The sequence below is a fragment of the Schistocerca serialis genome, chromosome 8 (genome assembly GCF_023864345.2).
Source record: "Schistocerca serialis cubense isolate TAMUIC-IGC-003099 chromosome 8, iqSchSeri2.2, whole genome shotgun sequence".
Taxonomy (NCBI): domain Eukaryota; kingdom Metazoa; phylum Arthropoda; class Insecta; order Orthoptera; family Acrididae; genus Schistocerca; species Schistocerca serialis.
Genome location: NC_064645.1, coordinates 445,829,045 through 445,852,505, shown reverse-complemented (window position 1 = coordinate 445,852,505; position 23,461 = coordinate 445,829,045). Strand labels below are relative to the sequence as shown.

General features: G+C 42.2%; 1 protein-coding gene across 1 annotated transcript in view; it reads left to right on the top strand.

Annotated features, from left to right (window-relative positions):
* Positions 1-241: 241 nt before the first annotated feature.
* LOC126417056 (dipeptidase 1-like) overlaps positions 242-23,461 on the top strand; it is a 644,900-nt gene continuing 621,680 nt past the window's right edge. The window contains exons 1-2 of the mRNA XM_050084949.1: positions 242-283; positions 392-592. Coding sequence (XP_049940906.1) covers positions 242-283; positions 392-592 — 243 coding nt within the window. The remainder of the gene's footprint in view (positions 284-391; positions 593-23,461) is intronic.

The window sequence follows — 23,461 nt, the reverse complement described above, 5'->3', positions numbered from 1 at the left end:
TGTCGTTCCAAGTATGTGTGTCAATTTGTACCTCTCTGACTACGGTATTCCGTGATTTATTCAGTTTTCAAATTTATACTGACTTATTGATCACCCGGTATATTAAGTAAATCTTGGCCATTGAAGCGTCTGGTTACCATTCATTGGCCTGGTATGTAGGCGCCTTAAGCTGCGCGCTCCTATCAAAAGTGACCGTTGAGGTGCAGCGGGATGTTGTGCGTTTGGGCAGGAGGCAGTGGCCATGCCATCGCCGTGCGAGCCCGGGCCGTCGGCGGCCGCGCTGGTGTGCACGTGCGAGCGCCGGCGCAGCCAGCCGCTGCCGCTGCCGCCGCGCGCGCCGCCCGCCCCCGCCGCCGGCGCCGCCGCGGCCACCGCACCGCCTCCGCACAAGGCGCCGCCGGCCCCCGTGCGCGGCCTGTGGTACGAGCGGCGCGGATGCCCGCGGTCGCTGCTGCTCAAGGACGTGGCCGGGCCGGCCGGCGGCTCGGTGCCCTCGTCGGCGGCGGCGCCCGCGCTGCGCATCGAGACCTACCGCGCCGCGCCCGACGCCAAGAAGAAGCGCCGCCGCTGCTCCAAGGGCAAGTCCAAGCAGGTCAGTCCCCAGACGTCACCAGCTGTACTCACTGCAGCAGACGCAATTCAGTTCACATTTCCCGCCCTTACGAAGGCAGTTTTATTATTGTTCCAAAAAGACACGGGAGAACTGCCGTAAGTCAGTAACATCTTGCCACGATATTTCGGCATAAAGTGATTTGGCCATCTTCAGGTGAGTACAGCTGTAGAAGTGTTGGCGAATACGCGCTGAGCTCTGCTATTTAAAGCCAAAGAAGGGCTGCGTTGGGCGTGAGCTGCGCATGTACTGTTTAGCGTGCGCGTTCACAACTCCGTGCGCTGCGCCTGGCGCCCTCCGCGGTGAAAACTTGGCATTTCGATATCAGATCGATCTTCATCTTTATACCGATAACTACGTTGACTACGAAGTTTCTCTACAACAGGATTCCAAGCGGAATTTAACTGGTAACCGCTATCTCGACTGATAAGAGTCTCGCTGTCTGACAATTTTATTTCTATGGATTCATTTATAATTGAACTCCAGAAATTGATATTTTAGGAGGAGGGCGAAATGGGTGTCCTTAAAACTTTAATCCACCTTGCCCATACTACTTCTGACGTCGACAGTCTTCAAGTGGATCTGAAACAACTGCAAAAAGTATTCCTGATGAATAGCTTTTCAACTATGCAAGTGAACAGAGCTATGCAGTCCTACAAACGACGCAACAAGGAAGAAGAGGTCTTCAGGTCAACGGCTTGTCTACCTTTTATTGGGAACATCTCGTCACAGATAGGTAGAATATTGAGGAAGCATCAAGTTAGTCATCTTTCGCCCTCCTCCTAAACTATCACTGGTGGGATCCGTTAAGGATGACCTGGGCCTACGTAAATCAGGTGTCTACAAGATTCCGTGTGATTGCGGCAAGTCATATATAGGGCAGACAACAAGAGCGGTGCAGGAACGTATTGTGGAACACCAGCGGCATACTCGCCTTCTCCAACCCACCAAGTCCGAAATCGCTGAACATTGCATTTCTTCTGCCCACTCTATGAATTACAATGATACAAAAATTTTCGCTCAAACATCAAATTTCTGGAGTTCAATTATAAATGAATCCATAGAAATAAAATTGTCAGAGGGCGCGACTCTTATCAATCGAGATAGCGGTTACCAGTTGATTTCCGATTGGAATCCCGTTGTATAGAAACTCCGTGGCCAACGTAGTTATCGGTATAAAGATGAAGATCGATCTGATATCGAAATGCCAAGCTTTCACCGCGGAGGGCGCCAGGCGCAGCGCACGGAGTTGTGAACGCGCACGCTAAACAGTACATGCGCAGCTCACGCCCAATGTAGCCCCCTTTGGCTTTAAATGGCAGAGTTCAGCGCGTATTCGCCAGTACTTCTACAGCTGTACTCACCTGAAGATGGCCAAATGACTTTGTGCCGAAATATCGTGGCAAGATGTTACTGACTTACGGCAGTTCTCCCATGTTTTTATCGAACAATCATTATGCCGGGAAAATTTCAAACATCACAGTTTTATTATTATTAATTATTTATTTTATGGCCTTCGTTGGACCACTCTAGTCAAAAATATAAAGTTGTAAACAAGTTGTTACACAGGGATACAATTTGGCTCAACAATAACTTAATATGATATTTAGGTAATATAATTATTAGAGTCTATTCTTATATGAAAGGTGTTTTGCTCTTCTGTCTGCCCAATATTTCTTCATTCTTTCAGATATTTTCTTTCTTTCTTCATCTGAGACCATTCTTCCAGTACTCCTTTTATTGATTTTCATTTGTAGTCTGGTTTGCGGATCTTACAGTAATCTGGTTTCCTCTGTCTTGTTTTTTAGGTCATCTACTGTAATTTGGAGTTATTTTATATCTTCGTTAATTTCTGTGATCCATTTAATGTCGCTCTTGCTGTTCCACAATATTTGTATTTTTTTTGTTTTTTTTTCTTTTTTTTTTTACCAATTCTGTTTTCTGGAGTTCTCATCAGATGTCCAGAGAATGAGATGCGTTTCTTCCTGATCGTGCTCATGACTGGTTCTATTTTCTTATATACTGTTTCATTTGATGCTGTTCTCCAATGTCCATTCATTTTATACTGTTTATTTATACATGTCCTAATTATTCTTCTTTAAATTTTTAGTATTCTGTCAATTTCTGCTGTATTAGTTGTTTTGAAGATAGTTTCAGCTACATACGTTACTTCTGGTTGTGTTACTGTTTTATTGTGTTTTAATTTTGCATCTATAGATAGCCTTTTTTTGTTGTATGTAGTTTTGGTAATGTAATTTGCGTAGTTAAGTTTTTTAATTCTATTCTGCCATGATGGATTCTCATTTAGATTGTATGTTATTATTTCGCCTGAATATTGAAATTTATCTACAATTTTGATTTCCTGTTCTCCTAATGTAATTTTGTTTGCAAGTGGTGGATCAGTTAGCATAATCTCCGTTTTTTCAAATGATATTCTAAGGCCTACTTTCTCTGCTATTTCTTGTAGTGATTTCACTTGTTGCCTGGCTTCTTGAACGGCGTTGGCTAGGAGAGCAAGATCATCAGCGAATCCCAAGCAGTTTAAGCTAATATCATCGTTTGCACTTCCAATTCTTATCATCTTTCGATTATCCTTGTACCATTCTCTCATTATGTATTCCAGTGCACAGTTGAACAGTAATGGTGATAGGCAGTCACCTTGTCTTAAGCCTGTTTTTATGAGGAAAGACGGCAGTTATGAAGTTTTAATTACTACCTGGAAAAAGACAGTCCAACGACATGAAAATTCGTAATGGCGTTAGTTCTTACCTATACATTCTCCCTTTAGTGCGACACATTACTCCCCAACAAAGATGACTTGACGAGATCCCTCGTGTATGTGATCGTGGCTGGGGGTAGTGGTCCTAGCTTGACAGGTGTACACAAAACATTTCAAGAAAACAAACATTACAAGCACCGATATTCGTACAAAAGCACGCATTTAAAACAAAACCCAGGCAAGAGAGTTAGCCTTACAATTCTATTACCACAAGTAGCTGACTACCTGGCGTTGCCATGGCAGAGGCTTACAACTATTGAACTACACGAAACAAACGTAAATTAGTTACAAAATACGGCGTGCACAAGCATTATTCAACATGTAAACGTCACTACAGATATTCATACACTACTGACCATTAAAATTGCTACACCAAGAAGAAATGCAGATGACAAACGGGTATTCATTGGACAAATACATTATACTAGAACTAACATGTGATTACATTTTCACGCAATTTGGGTGCATAGATCCTGAGGAATCAGTACCCAGAACAACCACCACCTCTAGCCGTAATAATGCCCTTGATACGCCTGCGCATTGAGTCAAACAGAGCTTGGATGGCGTGTACAGGTACAGCTGCCCATGGAGCTTCAACACGATAGCACAGTGCATCAAGAGTAGTGACTGGCGTATTGTGACGAGCCATTTCCTGGGCCTTCATTGACCAGACGTTTTCAATTGGTGAGAGATCTGCAGAATGTGCTGGCCAGGGCAGCAGTCGAACATTTTCTGTATCCAGAAAGGCCCGTACAGGACCTGCAACATGCGGTCGTGCATTATCCTGCTGAAGTGTAGGGTTTCACACGGATCGAATGAAGGGTAGAGCCACGGGTCGTAGCACATCTGCAATGTGTAACCAATGGCAACCCATACCATCACGCCGGGTGATACGCCAGTATGGCGATGACGAATACACGCTTCCAATGTGCGTTCACCGCGATGTCGCCAAACACGGACGAAACCATCATGATGCTGCAAACAGAACCTGGATTCATCGGAAAAATGTTTTGCCATTCGTGCTCCCAGGTTCGTCGTTGAGTAGACTATCGCAAGCGCTCCTGTCTGTGATGCAGCGTCAAGGGTAAACGCAGCCGTGATCTGCGAGCTGATAGTCCATGGTGCTGCAAACGTCGTGGAACTGTTCGTGCACATGGCTGTTGTCTTGCAAAAGTCCCCATATGTTGACTCAGGGATCTAGACGTGGCTGCACGATCCGTTACAGACATGCGGACAAGATGCCTGTCATCTCGACTGCTAGTGATACGAGGCTGTTGGGATGTAGCGCGGCGTTCCGTATTACCCTCCTGAACCCACCGATTCCATATTCTACTAACAGACATTGGATCTCTACCAACGCGAGCAGCAATGTCGCGATACGATAAACGGCCATCCCGGTAGGCGAAAATGCGATCTTTATCAAAGTCGGAGACGTGATGGCACGCATTTCTCCTCCTTACACGAGGCATCACAACAACGTTTCACCAGGCAACGCCGGTCAACTGCTGTCTGTGTACGAGAAATCGGTTGGAAACTTTCCTCATGTCAGCACGTTGTAGGTGTCGCCACCGGCGCCAACCTTGTATGAATACTCTGAAAAACTAATCATTTGCATATCATAGCATCTTCTTCCTGTCGGTTAAGTTTCGCGTCTGTAGCACGTCATCTTCTTGGTGTAGGAATTTTAATGCCTAGTAGTGTATTTACGAGTGGGTTGTGCCATCTTCAATATGCCTGACAGCATTTGCGATCATATGGTGCAGACGAATAGCGAAATTTTGTATGACTCGCTAAAGTATCGGAACATCGATGCTGTCGATGATCTCCTGAATGCCTGTTTTCAGCTCCGCAATTTTTTTGGAGTTATTGCTGTACACCCTGTCCTTAATACAGGTGCTCAAAACGGAGTCACATGTGTTCAAATCCGGAGAATATTTTGGCCAATCGAGGCCCATGCCAGTGACCTTTGGGTATCCGAGAGCCCGAATGCAGTCCCCTAAGTGCTCCTCCATGACATGAAATACTCTCCTGCTTCAATGAGTTTGAGCTCCGTCTTGCATGAACCACAACTTGTCAAAAGACACTTCGCATAATGGGGATGAAATCATCTTCAAAAACCTTCACATACCGTTTAACGGTCACCGTGCCTTCAAAAATATCGTATCGGTCATTCCGTGGCTGGACACTGCAAACCACACAGTCACGCACTGCTGGTGAAGAGACTTCTCAATCGCGAAATGCGGTTTCTCCGTCCTCCAAATGCGCCAATTTTGTCTATCGACGAACCCATATAAATGAAAGTAAGCTTTATCGCTAAATCAGATCATATTCACATCAAAGTCCTGTTCGCCAATTCTGTGAAAATAGTGTTGGCGAAACACAACCGCTGTTCAAGGGCGCTGTGACTGATGAGTTTGAATTTTGTGTGTGAAGATATGCAGGTATTCAACAACAATTTGTGGAAATGCCTCCTATTTCATTCCCACCTGTTGTGCATCAGGCCTGGTCGATTTCGTGGTGCTGGTTTGAAACATATGTCTTCTCGATGTTTTCAGGTGTTTCCAGCCTTTTTTTGACGACCGTTATTGCCAACACTGTCATTACCAATGCTACCCTTCCTTTCAAACTTGCTGATCAAATTCTGGATTGTCAGCACACTTGGACCCTTTCCGCAACTCCTCCTCTCCTCCCTCTCTCTACCTCCGTCCACTTCCCCCACCCTCTCTCTCTGTAAACCTCCTTTAGCCCCCCTGTCTCTATTCATCTCCTCCTGCCTTCTCTGCTCCCTCCCCCCATCTTTCTGCCTATCTGCTCCTCCCCCTCCTTCATTTGCTCATCTCCCTCTGCCAATCTGCTCCTTTCCCCTCTGTACACAACCACCCTTCTGATTCCATTCACTCCTCTACCCTCTGCCCATATTCTCTCTTCCAACTCACTCTGCCCGTCTCTATCTCCTTCTCTTTCCTTTTTATGACTGTCCCCTCCTCATATCTTTTTCTCTCCATCTCTTGCTCTCTCCTGTCTCTCCGTCCATTTCCCCTCACCATTTTGTAGCTTGTCCGTCCCCCTATCTGTTAGTTCATCTCCTCCTCCCCCTTACTCTCTCCATAGTGAACCCCATCCCAATATGAAGCTGGCAATTCTTACCACTATAGTTCCGCTTTTCATATTTTGTACCAAATTTGGCTGAAATCATTGCAGGTGTTTAGTATGAGCTTTCTACCCATAGCTTCACCCGTAGACACACATCAAATATATTTCTTAGATATTTAATATACTTTTCACGGATCTCTACAGAATTTCACCCTGTTTACTTTTCATGCAGCACAATTCTGCTGACGTCGTACCTCCTGAACTTAGAGCTACACAACGGAATTTTTGTGGTACACTCAGTGGTATATTCAAATACTCTCTGAAAAATAATAAATTGAAAGGTCACGCTTCATGTTGCAGTTTTACTACATCAGCAGCGCAAATGTAGTGAGTTCAAAATGGTTCAAATGGCTCTGAGCACTATGGGACTCAACTGCTGTGGTCATCAGTCCCCTAGATCTTAGAACGACTTAAACCTAACTAACCTAAGGACATCACACACATCCATGCCCGAGGCAGGATTCGAACCTGCGACCGTAGCAGTCGCACGGTTCCGGATTGCGCGCCTAGAACCGCGAGACCACCGCGGCCGGCCATGTAGTAAGTGAAATACTACTAAAGTACAGGTACTCACGCGTTGTGGGCTACACTAGTTTTTCAGCCCAATTCCTGTTTCAGGATCTCACATTTTATCCTATTTACGTATTAAATTTGCATATGAGACTCTCTTGCTTCGTTTACTCTCCCACTCAGTTGCACGCTGATTACATGAGTGGTAAGGGGTTGCTTGTTGCAACGTGGGGTACCCACCAATCTATACCTAAAGCATTTCTTCTTGTAGTAGTCCTTCCCATGAAATGTACCTCGGGTGAAAACTGGAGGAGATTTCCAACGCTTTGAAAGAGCTGGCGGTCTCTCAGAAGGCAGCTCCTACGCTAGCAGGCCTCACAGTCACGCGAGGCTTGTAGGAATTACCTTCCTGCTCAGCCTCCGCAGACAAAGAGCGGCGGAATTAAAGACTGCTATCCTCTAAACCAGACCTGGAAATTACTGCCGGAAGGGGCGAGAGCTCTGCATGTTAGTAGCCTTTGCGTGTAGGCCTCAGCTGTCCACTTGCTGTTATCCTGCTGTGTGCGGTCTCCAGTCTTGGCTCTTCAAGCAAGTAAATAGCCATTCGTGAGTCATCAGATTTCCAAACTTTTCCCTTCCGGTGGGAATGCTCCGCATATTCCAACAAACTTTCCAGAATTTCCGACAAACAAGTCCACACGTGGGAACGGGGGCACTCGTTTCCCATTTCTTTATAAGCGTATCCCATTGGCGGATACACTCTTACCTTTACGGTGGGAGCTAGGGAACGGACTTCCAGAACCCTATTTGGAGGAGTACTTGGATATTTTCTGGGATTGGTTACAAAAATGTTCGGAGTGCTTTTTCGGGGTCTAAAAGAAATTTACCTAACAGTTGAGAGGGGCATTAGGATTCGTATTCGGGTTGGTACGGGTTTTCTGATTCGAGTAATCAAGAGCGTGATGAGATCCTCTACACGCAATGACATCAAATCGGCTCAGTCAGCAACAGTTAGCAGCGGCCGAGTTCGACGCATCCCGACTTGTCGGCAGCCACCTCAGTGGCGATCACGGTAAGATCACACCTGCAATACATGCTTCCGACTTCGGAAATCGTGACATATTGAAGGAAGAGAAGCTCATTCCTGGTTTCTGTTGTTTAATCTCCCATTCAAGATATACACACTTCACGCACTGGTATGCAAGATTTTCTGCAGTCTGATTATTGCTTCAAAGGGCCTCCTTTCGTAACCACTCACGTTTTGTTTCGTAATCGAGTTAACTCACTGGAGCTCACTCGCCTAGTGACGTTTCTTTCTGAGACTTCCTTTGCTCGTTGGTCTGTTGTGTGTTTGTGTTAGAATTAATACTTTTTTGTGTAATTACATAATTTTGCATCTACGGTTACAAACATAATTTATGTTATAACTGTGTCTGGGCCCCATCTCGGTTGTACGTGTCCAGTAGCATGCTTGTTGCGACGCTAATAACCATTCATTTTCTTATCATTGTTCTATTCTAATTGTGTAACTTGATTCTCGAATTGTTTTATAAGCTCGACATTTAAGTGTCCTGGGTGACTATTACAAGCTGTTTCAATAAATATTATTTTAACCTACCAATCTCTATCATTCAGCAACCATTAAATTAAATTTTTCTACTGAAATGCCCAGGTCCTCCAACCATAAGCAATAGAAGAGGCCATTTGTAACGTCCCTTTCTGCTATAAGTTATATGAGGATTCTATTAAGTTCGTGAAGTTCAATTTAGTAAAGCTATATTTTATAAAACCCCGTAAGAAACAATTACAAATAAGCAATAGAATATTTGCACGTTGCCAAATTACACTCTAAATTCTGGTGGAAAACGAGCGCCAGGCTCCCTACAAATAATATCATAGGCGTTAGCGTAATAAAGTGTATGCAAAAAGGCACCTGACCTGTAATAGAGTGTATTACTGAATATAGTCACTTTACGATAAAATAAATCTCTCGATTTGATGCGAATTAATTTTGATAGTATTTTTAAATAAGTTCTTCTGCTCCGGCTTAGTCGTATTTCCTGTGGAAATAAATAGTTGAAATGCACCTCGTAATGGCGGCCAACTTTCTCAATCGAAGATGATCGCAGCTAGCTCCGCAGCAGCTTCAGAAATGCTACACAAACTCTTGCGTTATAACAAATGTGGCGTAGGTTCCTTAAATGATTACTCTGCACTCCAGATTAGCTTATTATATTTTCGTAACTCTTTTACACATCAATTATGTTCTAGTAATTAAACGAGAGCAAGACAAAAGCTATCGCAATACAATCGTACCCTCTGCACTCAAACAATAGCTAAGACACAAGAAAACATCAGAAGACGACTAAGTCCAGTGTCTTCCTGACCTTTTACAATATAACAAAGATTATAGTGTTCAGTTCTTTAGTTTACACATTTCATCTTATATCACGGAGAATAATGTCTTTTTTCTATTATCAGAAACGATAAATTGTCTTTAAAGTTATTTCGTCACTTTGTCCGTATCACAATTAGGCATTAAAGTTCACACAACATTACGCATGTATAGTTCTTTTGTCGTTATTTATATGGTTCATGGCAAATATATGGAAAGGGACACCACACCTTGACGAGGGAAATTAGGACAACTTTATTATTTTCAGCCATAATGGCTATGTTTGTGAACCGTGACTGTGTGGGAAAATTATTTATTTCAAGTTTCTGCTACCAGTCACTTTTTAAAAAAGTGACTGGTAGCAGAAACTTGAAATAAATAATTAGGACAACTTGCTATAAAACTTGAATTGAAGTGATAAAATACAGCGTATGGCAAAGCGACAGAGGACCAAATCAATACGTGAAATCATGGGTACGGACATACAGCTATTGGAAGAGGGGAGACTCTTCTAAAGACTGAGGAAATGATCTCAAAATTAATCTGCACGGGAAACGAGCTTATGACAAAAACAAGGTTATGTATTATATATAGCAAAATGTCGCCTCAGAGACCACAGGAATATTAGGGAGGCTAAACCCATGAACAACTTCCGAAGAAAAGTGCTAGCATCAACTAAGAATTGTGTTTAACATAGAGTGTTTAGTGAACAGTGTGGTTACTAGTTACGTCAACCATAAGTTTAAATCCTTAGCTAGGAATGCAAACGGTGTTAAGGTCAAGTATGAAAGTTTGCGAGTAATATGTGAGATTTGCTTCGCATATAAATCCAAGAATTACGCTGGTGTTACTCATATGTGATGGTGGAAATAAATCCGAAAAAGTCAAGTGAGCAGTATGAGTAATATAGTCATTTTTCTCCGGCCTTATAAAGTTTTTTAAGGGACCTCTTCAGCTTCAGTACGGTACTACATTATAATGCCACATAAATAGCTACAAGACTTTCCCCAAGGTTCTATCGAGTAAATGGAACCTTAGAGACGATTACTAGACAGAAATACACGATATTGTCTGACTCCTCCCAAGACCTACTCAACTGTCATTCAGCGAAAGAAAGATTACCCGTGAGAAACCTATTCAGTCCCAGATGAATAAGCTGATATCACCTGATAATATGGAATACTTGCCCAGGTAAGTAAGGAGCTCGAAGAGTTCTTAAGTAACAAACCCAGTATTCTATACTAGAAGGAAAGTGTTCATCAGAGACAAGGGTGTCGTCGGGAATGCTCCAGGTACATGTAGCAGCACAGCTGTTAGTTTCTACATACATAAATGATCTAGCGGACAGGGTAATCAAAAGTATGTGGTTTTTTGCTGATGATACTGTGGCGTACTGCTGTAGGATGATGCAAAACAGACAAAACTTCTACTAGGTGTGATGAATGGCAGCTACTTCTAAATGTAGAAAAATACAGTTTGAAGCAGATGATTGGTGAGAGGTAACCTATAATATTCGAGTAAAGCATTACTAGCGTGCTAAATGACGGAGTCGCGTCGATTAAAACTTAGGCGTAACGTTGCAAATCAGTATGAAATGAAATGAGCATGTAAGGATTCTAGTAGGGAAGGCGAATCCTCGACTTCGGTTTATTGTGCGAATTTTAGGAAAGTGTGGTCCATCTATAAACGAGGCCCTGCGTAGGTCGGTGCTGCGACACATTGTTGAGTACTGTTCCTCTGTTTGGGATTCCCGCCAGGACTGGTTAAAGAAAGACATTGAAACAATTCAGAGACGGGCTGCAAGATTTATTACCGCTAGGTTGTAACAACACGCAAGTATTACGGAGATGCTTCGGAATCTCAAATAGGAATCACTGGAAGGAAAGCGACGTTCTCTTCGAAGAGCACTCAGGAAAAAATTTAGAGATCCGGCATTTGAGGCTGACGGCAAAACGATTCTACTGCTGCGAAGATACATTTAGCATTAGGACCACCAAGATAAGATTAGAGAGATTAGGGCTTGTACGGAGGCATGTAGACAGTTTTTCCCTCGCTCTGTTTGCGAATAGAATATGGTAGTGGTATAGGATACCGCCGTCACGCACCATATGGTGACTTGCGGAGTATGTATATAGATGTAAATGTAGATATGGGTCACTTAAAGCGAACAAAACCCCAAGTAGAAAAGTCGTTACTGCAAGATATGTAAGTTAAGCGATGAATTTTTTAAGAGGCTAGACACATTTTGATGGCAATCCGAGAAAGTGGAACAGCTCCACAGGAATGGAAATTTGAACGGATACTCAGTGCATATGGAAATTAAAAACCTAAACAGTAACGAATACAGAGGCATATTTATATTGCCTTTCACATAAAAAATGCTTTAAAAACTCTCTTAAACCGTTTGGACAACAGATTGTCCAACTGAGTTATGATTGACAAGTGAGAAGGGTCGAGCTTGCGATGAACGGCACTAAGGCTACACCGATTTGCAAGCACATTTGCCACCCTCGTGGACTTAAAATCTATGACAGGAGCACTTATAGCCTGTTCTGAGACACTGAAAGAGCTCAGCGCGAACAAGAATACTGCAAACTTATCTATCAGTTTCTCACACAACATTGAAAGTAAAATTCTTTGGTGAAATGTGTGAGTTTTTTTGGGTAGGTAGAGGTGTTCCAAGGTACTCGTGGTCTAGGGGTAGCGTCTTTGATTGATAATCAAAACGTCTTCGGTCCCGGGTTCGATCCCCACCACTGCCTAAATTTTGATAAATAATCAGCATTGGCGGCCGAAGACTTCCGGCATAAGAAGTCAGCCTCATTCTGCCAACGGCCTTGTCAAAGAGGCCGGAGGAGCGGATAGAGGTTCAGGGCACTCTCTTGTCCTAGGGGTGGGAAATTGCACCTAAAGGCGGAAGAACCAGCAATGATCAACGGCATGAGGATGCAGAAGGCAAAGGAAACCACTGCATTAAAGACACGTAACGTGTATCCACAGGACATGTGACCTGTAATTGAAGAAGTGTCATGATGATCTCTTCATTGGCAAAAGATTCCGAAATAGTCCCCCATTCGGATCTCCGGGAGGGGACTGCCAAGGGGGAGGTTACCATGAGAAAAAGATTGAATAATCAACGAAAGGATAACGTTCTACGAGTCGGGGCGTGGAATGTCAGAAGGTTGAACGTGGTAGGGAAACTAGAAAATGTGAAAAGGGAAATGCAAAGGCTCAATCTAGATATAGTAGGGGTCAGTGAAGTGAAGTGGAAGGAAGACAAGGATTTCTGGTCAGATGAGTATCGGGTAATATCAACAACAGCAGAAAATGGTATAACAGGTGTAGGATTCGTTATGAATAGGAAGGTAGGGCAGAGGGTGTGTTACTGTGAACAGTTCAGTGACCGGGTTGTTCTAATCAGTATCGACAGCAGACCAACACCGACAGCGATAGTTCAGGTTTACACGCCGACGTCGCAAGCTGAAGATGAACAGATAGAGAAAGTGTATGAGGATATTGAAAGGGCAATGCAGCATGTAAAGGGGGTCGAAAATCTAATAGTCATGGGCGACTGGAATGCAGTTCTAGGGGAAGGAGTAGAAGAAGAGGTTACAGGAGAATATGGCCTTGGGACAAGGAATGAAAGAGGAGAAAGACTAATTGAGTTCTGTAACAAGTTTCAGCTAGTAATAGCGAATACCTTGATCAAGAATCACAAGAGGAGGAGGTATACTTGGACAAGGCCGGGAGATACGGGAAGATTTCAATTAGATTACATCAAGGTCAGACAGAGATTCCGAAATCAGATACTGGACTGTAAGGCGTACCCAGGAGCAGATATAGATCCAGATCACAATATAGTAGTATGAAGAGTAGGCTGAAGTTCAAGACATTAGTCAGGAAGAATCAATACGCAAAGAAGTGGGATACGGAAGTACTAAGGAATGACGAGATACGTTTGATGTTCTCTAACGCTATAGATACAGCAATAGGGAATAGCACAGTAGGCAGTACAGTTGAAGAGGAATGGACATCTCTAAAAAGGGCCATCACAGAAGTTGGGAGGGAAAACATAGGTACAAAGAAGGTTGCTGCGAAGAAACCATGGGTAACAGAAGAAATACTTCAGTTGATTGATGAAAGGAGGAAGTACAAACATGTTCCGGGAAAATCAGGATTACAGAAATACAAGTCGCTGAGTAATGAAATAAATAGGAAGTGCAGGGAAGCTAAGACGAAATGGCTGCAGGAGAAATGTGAAGACATCGAAAAAGATATGATTGTCGGAAGGACAGATTCAGCATACAGGAAAGTCAAAACAACTTTTGGTGACATTAAAAGCAACGGTGGTAACATTAAGAGTGCAACGGGAATTCCACTGTTAAATGCAGAGGAGAGAGCAGATAGGTGGAAAGAATACATTGAAAGCCTCTATGAGGGTGAAGATTTGTCTGATGTGATAGAAGAAGAAACAGGAGTCGATTTAGAAGAGATAGGGGATCCAGCATTAGAATCGGAATTTAAAAGAGCTTTGGAGGACTTACGGTCAAATAAGGCAGAAGGGATAGATAACATTCCATCAGAATTTCTAAAATCATTGGGGGAAGTGGCAACAAAACCACTATTCACGTTGGTGTGTAGAATATATGAGTCTGGCGAAGTACCATCTGATTTTCGGAAACGCATCATCCACACAATTCCGAAGACGGCAAGAGCTGACGAGTGCGAGAATTATCGTACAATCAGCTTCACAGCTCATGCATCGAAGCTGCTTACAAGAACAATATACAGAAGAATGGAAAAGAAAATTGTGAATGCGCTAGGTGACGATCAGTTTGGCTTTAGGAAAAGTAAAGGGACAAGACAGGCAATTCTGACGTTACGGCTAATAATGGAAGCAAGGCTAAAGAAAAATCAAGCCACTTTCATAGAATTTGTCGACCCGGAAAAAGCGTTCGACAATATAAAATTGTGCAAGCTGTTCGAGATTCTGAAAAAAGTAGGGGTAAGCTATTGGGAGAGACGGGTCATATACAATCAACAACCAAGGGAATAATAAGAGTGGACGATCGAGAACGAAGTGCTCGTATTAAGAAGGGTGTAAGGCAAGGCTGTAGCCTTTCGCCCCTATTCTTCAATCTGTACATCGAGGAAGCAAATATGGAAATAAAAGAAAGGTTCAGGAGTGGAATTAAAATACAAGGTGAAAGGATGTCAATGATACGATTCGCTGATGACATTGCTATCCTGAGTGAAAGTGAAGAAGAATTAAATGATCTGCTGAACGGAATGAACAGTCTAATGAGCACACAGTATGGTTTGAGAGTAAATCGGAGAAAGACGAAGGTAATGAGAAGTAGTAGAAATGAGAGCAGCGAGAAACTTAACATCAGGATTGATGGTCACGAAGTCAATGAAGTTAAGGAATTCTGCTACCTAGGCAGTAAAATAACCAATGACGGACGGAGAAAGGAGGACATCAAAAGCAGTCTCGCTATGGCAAAAAATGCATTTCTGGCCAAGAGAAGTCTACTAATATGAAATACCGGCCTTAATTTGAGGAAGAAATTTCTGAGGATGTACGTCTGGAGTACACCATTGTATGGTAGTGAAACATGGACCGTGGGAAAACCGGAAGAGAAGAGAATCGAAGCATTTGAGATGTGGAGTTATAGACGAATGTTGAAAGATAGGTGGACTGATAAGGTAAGGAATGAGGAGGTTCTATGCAGAATCGGAGAGGTAAGGAATATGTGGAAAACACTGATAAGGAGAAGGGACAGAATGATAGGACATCTGCTAAGACATGAGGGAATGACTTCCATGGTACTAGAGGGAGCTGTAGAGGGCAAAAACTGTAGAGGAAGACAGAGATTGGAATACGTCAAGCAAATAATTGAGGACGTAGGTTGCAAGTGCTACTCTGAGATGAAGAGGTTAGCACAGGAAAGGAATTCGTGGCGGGCCGCATCAAACCAGTCAGTAGACTGGTGATAAAAAAAAAAAAGAGGTTTTTCACAAGGAGACCTCTCCCCCTCTGCCATTTAAATTAGATCGGAATAGAGTAGAGGCATTTTTTGGTCCATAAATACATAGTGAAGAAATCCTCCAGTATCTGTACTTGTGGTAAAACAAGAATACACATTCAAGATAAAGGAGATATGTCCCTTCCATAGATGTGAAGTGAAATAAATGGTCCCCATGGATGTAGGAAACAGTTACAAAAATATTGGATATAATTTCTTTGCATAAGGTACTAAGTATGTAAATGGACATTACCCTGAAGTGCAGATGATACTACTTTGGGTATTAAAACTACGCATGATCGAAAGATAAAATCAGTTTAAACACTTGTTTACAATGACCAAATTAATGCAGCGATGATGCACAGAAGTCAACACTTACAAAATTCGCTTATCTTTATACTACCAATAATGTGTCCTCATCAGTCGGTCCTGCTTCGATATAAGTCAATGGAAAAGGATTTAACCAACAATAAATCCATTAGGCGCCTTCTGTTGTTAAGCTTTCTATGGCTGGTGCCAAATTGTTGAAAATGTATGCTGTCAACGTTTTTCTTTTACATCCAGCACTGTTTCCAAGGCAGAACTGTTGACTCCAAAATAAATTTATTGTTTACGACAAATTTCGTTAAGGAAAAAATATTTTGGGAATCTGTCCCTGAACAAATCTCTGCAGGATGTTCTTGGATTTACAACACAAATAACTTGTATATCCGTTTTGGACTCGGAAATCTTTAGCTTGGCTTGACGAGATAACCTAAAAGTGATTCCATACGACATTTTATATTGAAAGTGAGCGTAGTACGCTAGTCTTTTAAATGTTATATCACCTACATCTGACAACACTCGCGTTGCCAAGAAAGATTTCTTCAGGAGCTGCAGCAGTTCAGCAGTTCAGTGGTATGTGGCATTAGCAACCATGAAAACAATACTCTTAACTTCTTCTCTGTGCTTTTCGTTATATTTTAGGCATATACTTTGAGGAAACGTGTCGCAATTTCCGAACTACATACTGCGTATCTTCCCAATGTTTGGTGGCGAATAAGTGGCTTGGAAACATATATTAACATTCAGAAAAATGTCATTACCACTATTTCTAAATGTACATTGCGTTTGCTACTTCTTGCTGTGTTTGCATCATCTGCAACAAAGAACACGCCCCCGTAGCAGTGGTCGCTAACGTATACGTTTGCGAAGGCACTCGAATCGGGGGCAAACCGCTTCGAATCCTGGTGCTGGATGAAAGTTTTACTTAGAGTGTCTGGTTGGCAACCGGGGAGGGGGATAGAGATGGTGGCGTAAAGGCCATGATCAGTAGTATTTTCGCCAAAATCTTGGATGAATTCCAAACCTCTCCGCAGCGCCTCAAGAAGTGAGTGTATGTTACACTGTTGATGATGATCCGTTCGTCGGATAAGGACGTTGAGCTCCGTGGCCCCCTTGCTGCTTTTCGAGAGGGTTAGGCCACATGCCGCCATCGGGCTTCAACCTATCCCTTCGCTCATCATCTCCACCACGAACATGCCACTACACTCACGACAAGCACACAATAATGTTACCTACACTTAACAGATGAACATATCACACAGATCTCATACTTCACGAAGGATAGGAAAAACCTTTCCAATTAGGGGCTGAACCTGCCTTTGGGGTCTCCCAGCCATTCATGCCATACGACTTTATTATTTATCAGCATACAAAAGAAACTTCCGTTCTCGTAATGATACTGATGAAAGGTCATTAATGTGTAGCAGAAATAGTAAAAGCACTAAATCGGAATCTTCTGGGACTCCATACGTAATTAGCTTCGACTTGGATTATGACTGCTTCATACACGTTACCTCCTTATTTACCCCATTTGTTTCCTCTGAAAGATACGATCTGAATGATTTTTCGGCATTTTTTAGTACACTGCCATATTCTACGACATTTAAAAGAATAATGTGATTACATAGTCGTAAGAGTATGATGAAAACACATCAAAAGGTTAAATACAGTGGGCTGCTTTGAATGCAAAATTAATGTCACATGTAATTATCTTGCCCATTAATGTCCTCACTGCCTGTGCTACCCTACTTTTTATGTCCTTGCTTCCGTCTAGTGTTATTGTTTGTAGTTTCCTTCCTTCGTCTGCTTAGTGGTCCTCAATATTGATGTTAAGTTCACCACTAATCTCATTTCTATCACTCATTACTTCAGTCTTTCTTCGGTCTAATCTCTATTCATATTCCGTATTTGTCAGACTGTTCATTTCACTCAACATGTCTGGTAAACCCATTCCCTTTCGCTGTCGACGGCAAAGTCATAAGTGCATCTTGTCATTTGTATTCTAAATTTTAATCCCACTCTTTTATTTCCGACTTTGTTTAGTCGATGTATAGACTGAGCAGTGTCTTACTCTCTTTTTACTCCGAGAACTTCTTTCGCGATCTCATTGTTTCCTCTTGTCTCTTGTATACATTGTATTCTGTTTCTCCTTCCTGTAGATTACTTATCTATCCTTTCTCACAATTCTGAACATTGTCCAAAACTTCAATCGTCTAAAGCTTTTTCGCTGTCGACAAATAATATGATCTGCCTCGGTTTTTCTTAATTCTCGCTTCCATTATCAAACTCAACATCAGAACCGACTCTACCGTGTCTTTAACTGTAAGAAACTCAAATTTCTTCATTTAATTTATCGTCAGTTTCCTTTCCCATTATTGTGTGTAGTATTCTTGACAGCAACGTGAACGAATGAGTCATTGAGCTGATTACCCACTAGTTCTCTCATTTATCTGCCCTTGCTATCTTCGTTATTTTGTGGATGTTGTTCTTCCGAAAATCTTAGGTTATGTCTCCAGTTTCATGGATTCTACACTCCTACATGAAGTCACTTGGTTGCCACTTCTCATAACGAATTCAGAAATTCTGAAAGAACGTTATTTATTCCTTCTGCCTTATTTGATCGCCTGCCCTCATAGGTTCTATTAAATTCTGACCCTAACACTGGATTCACTATGTCTTCCATATCGACGTCTACTACTTCCACAGTCACGACACCAGACATGTACTCCTCGTGGTAGACGCCATCAGCGTGCTTCTTCCTCATAATTACCCTCTCCTGTTCGTTGAACAGTGGTACCACCACAGCATTCTTACTGTTGACGTCCTTGATTTTAATTTAACCGGTGTATCTGACATTTCTGTATGCTGAATCAGTTCATCCGACGACCATTACTTAACGATTTCTTCACGTTTTTCCTGCGTCAAATTGTCTTTGGCTTCCCTGCACTGCATATGTACTTCAGGTCTAAGTCACTTACATTTCTATATTACTGAATTTCCCTCAACATGTTTTTTGCTTCCTCCTTCCGTGGCTCTCTTGAAGTATTTCTTCTTTTAATGTTTAATCACAGTTATCTTCCATGTGCCTACGTGTGTCTGTTAAACTTCGGTTGCCTAGTTTTTAGGTGTCTATTTCTCTTCAACTCAACTGCCTACTGTCGCATTTGATATCGCAATATCTACAGCCTTAGAGAACTTCAGACACATCTCGTCATTTCGCAGAACTTCAGTATACCACTTATTTGCTCACTGATTCATCCGGACGATTTTCTTAAATTTCAGAATACTCTTCATCATTACTAAATCGTGATCTGAGTCTGTGTCTGTTCCTGGGTACGCCTTAAAATACAGTATCCTATTCCAGAATCTCTATGGCGTAATCGAGTAGGAATCTTCCATTATCTCCAAGCTATCTACTATGTCTCAGAACCCCATGTGCATCGAATGGTGTACGCACTGTTAATAGCAGAAATTTAGATGTAGAATTCAATAAGTCTTTCTGTCACTTCTGTTACTCAGTCCATAATCTCCCGTGACTGTCTTCTGTTCCTTCCTGTACTACCTCGTTCCCATCCCTCGTGATTATTAGGTTATTATCTCCCTTCACATACGGATTACGCGTTCTACATATTCATATACTTCGTCTTTATCCTTTTCGTGTACCCGTAACATCAGCACATGTAGATGAACTGCTCGTTTTATTGTTGGCGTTCGTTTGCTGTCGAATTTGATGAGAACAGCCCTGTCACTGTTCGCAATAACATATTCTTTTCCCTACCTTCCAGTTCATAAGAAACCATACTATCATTATACCATTTTCTGCCGCTGTTGATATTACCCTACATTCATCTGACCAGAAACTCTTATTTCCTTTCCATTTTGCTTCACTGATCCCCGCTATATCTAGATTGAGCCTTTCAAATTTCCTTTTTGGATTTTCTAGTTCTCCTAAGATGTTAAAATTCCTGATATTTCATGCTCCGACTAGAAGTATGTTACTATTTCGTTGGTTACACAGTCTTTTCCTGATGCACACTTTCCCCTTGGCAGTGCCCCTCCCAACATCCAAATGGGGGACTAAAAGGAAATCCTTTTCTGCTGGAGAGATCATCATTATAACAACACAGTTACATGTCACATACTCTTAGGATACACCTTACGCGTCCTTAATCGTCTGGTTTCCATTAGCGTCTGATGCTGTTGGTCATTGTTGAGTCATCTGCCTTTTAGAGACATTTCCAACACCAAAAGCAAGAGGTTGCTCTAAAACTCTGCCCGCGCTTCGCCCTCTTTTTCGAGACCGTTCGAAGAAAGTAAACAGTGGTTGGACTTGAATCGAGGATAGTAGGCAAAGACACTAGTTCTGTATCATCTACGTTGAGATATGCCATAGAAAATCCTTACAAGGCAGCTTCCAGATGCAAGAAGATACATTATACGGGTAGTCTGCTTCAAAAGAGAATTTCAACTGCTGACGTAATATGGGCTTATGCTAATGAATCCTCTGTCAAATAACTTGGAGAGATCATATTGCTACCTAGACTGAACAAGTGTGTCAACAGAAAGACAGACCCAAACTTCCATATGTCGTCAATCATGTACCTACTACCTGTAAACGTACATCCATTATGAAATTTCCGTACAGGGAGCTGGCTTTGAGTCGTGCTCGGATAGTCTAATGGTAAGGCGACCGCTCGCAATAAGCGGGAAATACGTGTTCGAGTCCCGGTCCCGCACAAATTTTCATGGTCATGATTCCATCATATGGCTCATAGTTATCTATATTCGCAAATACGAACTAATTTCGTGTACCTCATAACGGTCCCGCTGCAGTGCCTGTTCCTTCGGGCATACATACGTGTCCGAAGGAACATTTCTCGTAATTTGAAATAACAAAGGCACTACAATATCGTAGAATTTCATAACGGAATCTAGTCTCAATTAGTTATTATACATTTAGAAAATCATTTATGGAGCAAAAATAAATCATAAACCATCACTATACCGTAAGATTCTAAAACTTTTGTTTTTGTCTATCGACACCTTACATTCTAAATTGAGCTGGTAAAATGTTTTTAATCTGCTAGTATTTTTCTTCTCTGTGCGATAGTAAGATTATTCTGTTGACAGGAGAGACTGATTTTGTTCCATGTGTTACAACTGTTTAAATCTTTTAGTCTTTGTAATTGGTTATTCTCAGCGAAATGCGAAAGCAAGTGAACATTATTTGCTAGGATGGCTAGTATTTCAGACAATGCCCTTAATTATATTAGAAGATGGTCAGTGGATCTTGCCTTACAGTAATTTCCTATGCGACGTAATGTCTACTTCGTTTCTCTGGAATTTCCCCAGAAAATTGTACCATGTGACATCGATGAATGACAGTGTTCAAAGTCAGCTTTCTTCTGGTTTCATCACCAAAGTCAGATGTGGCAAGCAGCGCAAATGTTGCTGAATTCTAGTGTTTAATAAGAATGATGATAAGTGATTTACAAATCATGATTTCATCAATATTCACATTAGGAAATGCTGAGCGATAATTTAAGCATATTTTCTTCCCTTCCTACTGAACTGTTGGAATAAAGTTATTATATTTTTTTTCTGAGAATAATATTACATAACAAAATAAAACAAACACGAAATATTTGTTGTGAAACTACCTTACTACTTTGTTGGAAGCGATAACTGATATTGTTCAGAGACGTTGAGCAAATTAACAGAAGTCCCTAATTGCAGAATTGCACTGTCTGCAATTTTGTGTTTACAAGTTTAGAGCAGCCGCTCTGAGAATTCCTCACCCAGAGTTTCAGAGTCAACATAAAAGCAGAGATTCTCCCTTCCCACTACTCCGCCTCCCTTCCACCCTCATCTGGTTAGACTATTAACGTCGGATTTTCCGACTCTCTGTGTGGAGAGCAAATGAATGGACTTCAGTGCCTTCGTCGGCCGTAGCCCCACAGAAAGTACACGCTACTAACGGGCTCTTGCAAATACAGCTGGTCGTCGTCTGTGACGCCTCTAAAAAAAGCCTCTGGAAACATTAGCTGCACTTAGTTACGTCGACGGCTTTGTGTTTCTTTTGTCATTTGAAACATCGTACTGAGGTCAACAAGACCTGCAAGTAACGAAATTTAATCAACGTTAAAGGCTTCAGAGAAAAGTAACGCTCTGCACCAAGGTCAATTAAATAAAATAATGAAGATAAAACTGATATTGGGATCCGTCGATACCTGCGTCCTTTGTATCTCAATAAGTGGCTACACAGAAACATTCATAACTGAATATATTTCACATTACTATGGGTCAATGTGTTAAGTGAAATAATTACACTTGACACTTTGGTTATGTAGAAATTATTTATTGGACCCTTTTCAGGAAAAGTGAAAAAATGAATTACGTTGTAAATCTTATTCTTGAAATACACTCCAAGCGAAAAAACACGCACCACGAAGTAGTTATCCGAAGGAGGGCTGGAAACTGGTGGATATGACGTCCATGTACAGGAAAAAAAGATTACTATTTCAGAAAAATTGGATTGTTTATTCAAGAGAAAGAGCGTCTGAAACTGAGTAAGTCAATAACACGTTGGTCCACCTCTGGTCCTTACGCAAGCAGTTTGCAGCTTGGCATTGATTGACAGAGTTTTTTGATATCTTGCTGACAGATAAATTGATGAATTCTGTCCAATTCATGCTTTAGGTCGCCAAAATTCCAAGCTGGTAAGAGGGCCCTGCCCTTAATGTTCAAAACATTCTCAATTAGAGAGAGATCCGGCGACCTTGTGGCCAATGTAGGGTTTAACAATCACGAAGACAAGCATTAGAAACTTTCGATGTGCTTGAACGAGCATTATCTTGCTGAAATGTAAACCCAGGGTGCCTTGCCATGAAGGGCATCGAAACGGGGCGTATAATATCGTCGACGTACCGCTGTTCTGTAAGGGAGCAATGGATGAAATCAAAAGGGGTCCTGCTATTAAAGAAAACCACTGGTCATCGGGGCTCCGTCCGAAGCAGAACTCACTAGTGAACGCAGTTCTGCTCCACCGAATGCCGACGACGTGTCCGGAGACATCGCGGACGGTGGTGGGATACCAACCTGGCTGGCGTCCGCCATAAGGCCCGAAAACCAAGAGAGACGATCTGGGACACCATTGTCTTAGCAACATCCCTTTGCTTGTCATCCGTAGCTGTATTACAGCACAGCGTCGACAATATTGTACGCCTCGTTCTGTTGCCCTACATGACAAGCCACACTGGAATTACATTTCAGCAACATAATGCCCAACCGTACACGGCGAGTGTTCCTACTGCTTATCTTCATATCTTCATGCCTACCGAACCCAATTTTGACCACCAAGGTCGCCGGATATCTATTGAAAGGACAACGTTCGGAGCACTACGAAAGGATCCTACATCCCTCACGGGACTCTGAACATGTAATGCGCCAATGAGGACAGAATTTGGCATATTATCCGTCGAACTCATGGCTCAATCGTCGATAATCTAGGTAGTGATGATTCCAAGCTCGGATGCAAAGAGGCCTAGGCTTTATTCTGCGATATTCAAAAGTTTTATAGATGTGTTTCATAAACCATTATTGAAGATTAAACTTTTGGAACCGCAACGGTCGCAGGTTAGAATCCTGCCTCGGGCATGGATGTG